Below are 4696 nucleotides of genomic sequence, written 5' to 3'. Positions count from 1 at the left end.
GTCGTCGTCGTCGTCGTCGTACGTACGTACGTACGTCGCGCGCGTCGTCGTGTGTGTGTGTGTGTGTGTGTGTGTGTGTGTGTGTGTGTGTGTGTGTGTGTGTGTGTGTGTGTGTGTGTGTGTGTGTGTGTGCATATATTTCTAATTAAAATAAGTCAAACTAAATTTGATTATCCACATTTATTTTGTCCTAGGCAAACATCCAGTGTCGCTTTTAGGAGAATATTGCACAAAGAAGAAACTCGGAGCACCAGTTTACGAGTTATGCTTTGAATCTGGACCAGATCATAGAAAGAATTTTCTCTTCAAAGTAAGCAATGTTGCTAAAAATAATTTAATATTTATACTTAGAGATATATATATTTATATACATATATATCTTTCTATTATAGGTAAAAGTAAATGGCATTGAATATAAACCGAGTGTTGCGAGTTCAAACAAAAAACAGGCAAAGGCAGAAGCAGCGCAAATATGTCTACAGAACTTAGGTTTACTGTCTTCTTAATCGCGTGCACCGATATAATCACACAAGGAGCTTATTAATTATTGCTGTCTCACATACCTCTTCAATTTATCACAGAAAAATAAAATGTGGTGCCATATAAGTGACTAATTCGTGAAGATGTGTTAATGATCGCGAAAAGTTAAGTGACTGATATATTGCCAAATTCTTATGATCATCCATTAAAGTTAACTTAAACTGGTGCAATGGAATACAAACAAGATGTACACACAACTATGTATGCAAATAGTTACGTAACTTTCTCAAATTTATTTCCAGTAGTGAAAAGATGTGAATTATGTTATTAGAGTATTCATTGGTTGCCTGAAGAATTAAATGTTGAGATATATTTTTATCAGCTTTCTTAGAATCCTAAATAATTCTTTATGTCTAACATATTTTTACATATTTTATTTATTGTAAATACTATATAATAGAAAAAAATTCGGATGCAAAAAAATTAGCAGTATCATTTCAAATAAAAGTTTAATTTACGTTAATTTTTTGTCCATTCCCAATTTTTTCTTTTTTTTCAGGCATTTTTTGAGGTTTTTACAATGCAAAAATCAAATTAAAGCATGTTTATTATTATCTTTCCTAGACATGCATCTCTAAAAAATGTAAAGAAATTTTTTTTTAAAGAAATGTAATAATATAAAAATACATGAAATAAATATATACGTACATAATAATAAATTCATATTCGAAACGCGCGTCCTTTTTAAATATTCGTGCATTATAACTATGGTTATTCGAAAAACGATAATGTAAATTCAAAATTAAATTTTTAAATTAAACTTATACTAAAAACGTACAGTTTATAAATAGAACTTAATAATTTATAAATATTTTGTAAACAATATAATTATTACATGAGAGAAAAACGTAAAGATATTCTTAATAATATTGACAAAATTAAATTGGCCAGTAATTAACTACTTGTTTTAATATATAATAAATATGTGTGATTAATTAGTAATTTGAGAAAATAGGAAAGAATTGCAGAATTATTTAATTTGCGATTTTATTTTCGTAAGAAAAATAATACTACGTTATTTATAAATTGTTTATAAATTATTAAGTTTAAATTGAGTATAGTTTAAATTTAATTCAATTTTCAATATTTTACAAACTTAATTCAATTTTTAATTTTAATTACCATTTTTCAAATAACATTAGTCATAATGCATGAATATTTAGAAAGGAACGCGCGTTTGAGCATGCCTCGATACTCCTGCAAATTCAGATGATTGTAACATTTATGATGTGTGTATGGATATATAAGGTTTGTCGTGTCGCATGCTCCAACATATAATATGCTCCTACCATAACATATGCTCTTCTTCCAACGCGCTTGATAGAGTGAATAGGAGCTGTGTGGTAGGAGTATGTTGGAGCTTGCGACGCGAGCAAACCTATATACATGTATACTGCATACCAAACCTCATAGGGTTATGTCCATTTTTTTTGTGGTTGTCCGTACTATCATATGCGTTCACTATCACATGCGTTACACAAGGATGAACAATCAACTGTTTTCCTTATCTAACCCACGAATGGATAAGCTATGACAATTTAACATCATTCTATGAAGTTTGGTACATATCATACATGAAAAAGGCCGTGATGATCAGGAATAATTGCACTCTCAGATTTTCTCTTTGCAGCTGCAGAGTGCAGCATCCGGTAATCAGAGTTTACAGTGTCCTTCTATTATCCGCGAAGTGCAAGTTTTTTTCAGCGCGCCGCTATGTTGACAATCTCTGATACTACCTCACTAACAATCTTTGTTTGAAATATTTCGTTTTGTTATTAGATTTGGACATTCGGCAAAGTATGTGTTTTGAAAAAAACCGGTATTTTGAAGTTAATGAAATATTGTAATAATTTATTATGTAGTGTATATATACATACGAAAGCATTATACAGTCGTGTAGAGTTCATTCATGCCTTGAAATTCTTTTATTTATATGCTTTGACAACACGTTTTCTACTTCAACATGCACGCTATATTATATTTTTTAATTATAAAATTAATACATCTCTTTATTTATGTTTCTTTTCTATTTTATTCATCTTTTCTTTTTAATCTAATTTTCAAATTTTATATGATCTTGTTAAACAAACAGGCCGAACACAAAATACAAATCTCACAACGTGCTATGCTGATCAGTTGTCTTTATTCTTGCCGTGATGGAAGATGCAGACACGACTGTTTTTTATAACGACGAGGACGATTGTCTGGACTACGAGTGTTTGCACAACAATGTCGAATACGATTATGATTACATGGACTCGGAGAAGGAAACCCTTCACGATTTGTATCAGCATTGTCTCAGTCCTAGTTTATTTGATACTGGACACTATATACTACCTTTGTTGGGCAGTACAATTTTATTTAGACTGCTTGTTCACACTGGTAAGATTCTTTACATTATTTATATTCAAAGTGTTAAATGTTAATGTGAGTTGTATAATTATATTGTAATTATTGTTTCTCTTTTTTTATCAGATTGTTCCTATGACAAATTGCAAATAATCTTTATTGTTTTATATTTCAGAATACATATCGCATCAAGTATTTCATATGTTATCGGTTATTATAGGGTTGTATATAATTCAACATTATGTGTATGAATCCTTAATAGTATTGATAGTATTCGTTCTATTTTCTTATGGTATTTTACATGTGCCAAAAAGATGGCACAAAGGTGCAAGGATCTTTTTACCATCCTTTTTGATAATTGCGTACTGGTATGTTTCAGTATATGGTGTTGTAGACTAATTTGTGTTTATACTCTACAGCCAATAAAGAATATTCTAATGTATTTTCAGTGAACTCTCAATGCAACCAGTGATATGGCATAGGATACGTAGTGTCATCATGACTATGGTGATGAAAGCGATTAGCGTTGCCATTGACACAAATGACTCAAATAACTTGCCAGATGTTTACAGTTACATGGGTTACATGTTCTGTGGTGTAACTTGTTTATTTGGACCATGGGTGTCATTTAAAGATTATCTGTCATTACGTTACTCTAGCAGTCAGGTATTTAAAAAAAATAAGTGTATCATTTTTATCATTAAAATATACAAAAATATGTCTATTAATAAGAAACTGGTTTTTAAAAACAGTTTCTAAGATAGTTTAAAATAGACGCAATGATATTTAATAATAAAATTATATGCAGACAAGATGGTGGATAATATGTAGTATAGGATTTGCTTTCCTTTCCTTCGTCTTCCTGAGTATTTCAAATTGTTGGACGCAATGGATATTTGTAGATAACTCTTGGAAGTTAGTATGTACAATTCAAAAGTTTCTGATGAATATTTGATGCTTTCATGTAAAGAAACGTTTTTTTCTTATTTCAGATGGTTAATAGCATACAGAGATGCGTTATCCTTCAGAACATCCCATTACTTCGTTTCGTACGTAGCTTCGGCACTGCTAGTTTTGGGAGGATTTCCCCTTTCATCGTCGACGATAGTTAAGCCTTTGTACATCGAGTTTCCACGCTCACTTGTTCAAGTCGTCATTTTTTGGAACATTCCAATGCATTACTGGCTAAAAACGTGTATGTGTAAAATCTGAATTCAAAATAATTCTTACAATGATACAGAATTTTGTAACAAAGCATTGAAGGCTAAAAATGAAATTGATTCCTGTATCATTTTCCAGACATATTCCGTCCTAGTATTAAAAACTTGGGAAAGTTTGGAGCAGTGATCATCACGTATCTGATAAGTTCTCTTTTACATGGATTGAACTTTCAATTGGCGGCCGTATTACTTAGTCTAGGATTTTACACGTATGTGGAATTTCAGCTTAGGGCTACGCTCGCAGACACCTTCGACGCTTGTGTCACGTCCAAACAGTGCACCAAGAAAAAATGCATACATAAATACAATTCTCATAACTGTATGGTGTTTATGACAAACTTGATGTTTTCTTTCGGGGCGATATTTCATTTAGCTTACTTAGGTCTCATGTTTGATACGTCAGATCTCCAAGAAACAGGGTACAGCTATAATCACACAATTAACAAATGGGCTGAACTCGGATTTGCTAGTCACTGGGTAGCATTAGCTACGTATTGCATTTATCTTTTAACTAAGTAGCGAATTATTTTTTATCTTTAAAAAAAATTTCGAGAGAGAGAGAGAGAGAGAGAGAGAGACTATACTAA

At 31.4% G+C, this 4696-nt stretch overlaps 2 protein-coding genes across 2 annotated transcripts in view; both read left to right on the top strand.

Moving 5' to 3' along the window:
• Positions 1 to 506, top strand: part of LOC105624959 (serine/threonine-protein kinase PRP4 homolog) — a 9313-nt gene extending 8807 nt beyond the window's left edge. The window contains exons 6-7 of the mRNA XM_012206301.1: positions 195 to 310; positions 393 to 506. Of these exons, the coding sequence (XP_012061691.1) occupies positions 195 to 310; positions 393 to 506 (230 nt within the window). The remainder of the gene's footprint in view (positions 1 to 194; positions 311 to 392) is intronic.
• A 2190-nt stretch (positions 507 to 2696) lies between these two features.
• On the top strand, positions 2697 to 4628 carry LOC105624957 (protein-cysteine N-palmitoyltransferase porcupine). Its single transcript, XM_012206300.1, has 6 exons — positions 2697 to 2922; positions 3065 to 3257; positions 3339 to 3555; positions 3698 to 3810; positions 3864 to 4084; positions 4189 to 4628. The coding sequence occupies exons 1-6, from the start codon at positions 2697 to 2699 to the stop codon at positions 4626 to 4628; spliced, it is 1410 nt and encodes a 469-aa protein (XP_012061690.1).
• The last annotated feature ends 68 nt before the right edge of the window (positions 4629 to 4696 follow it).

This window comes from Atta cephalotes (genome assembly GCF_000143395.1).
Source record: "Atta cephalotes unplaced genomic scaffold scaffold00097, whole genome shotgun sequence".
In the NCBI taxonomy this organism is placed as follows: Eukaryota; Metazoa; Arthropoda; class Insecta; order Hymenoptera; family Formicidae; genus Atta; species Atta cephalotes.
Note: the sequence above shows the minus strand (reverse complement) of the source record. Positions and strands in the feature narration are given on the sequence as shown.

Coding starts and splice junctions, on each gene's coding strand:
- LOC105624957 (XM_012206300.1), top strand. CDS start 2,697: ATGGAAGATGCAGACACGACTGTTTTTTATAACGACGAGGACGATTGT. Junction 3,811..3,863: donor GATAACTCTTGGAAGTTAGT/ATGTACAATTCA, acceptor ATGTAAAGAAAC/GTTTTTTTCTTATTTCAGAT. Junction 4,085..4,188: donor GCATTACTGGCTAAAAACGT/GTATGTGTAAAA, acceptor ATCATTTTCCAG/ACATATTCCGTCCTAGTATT.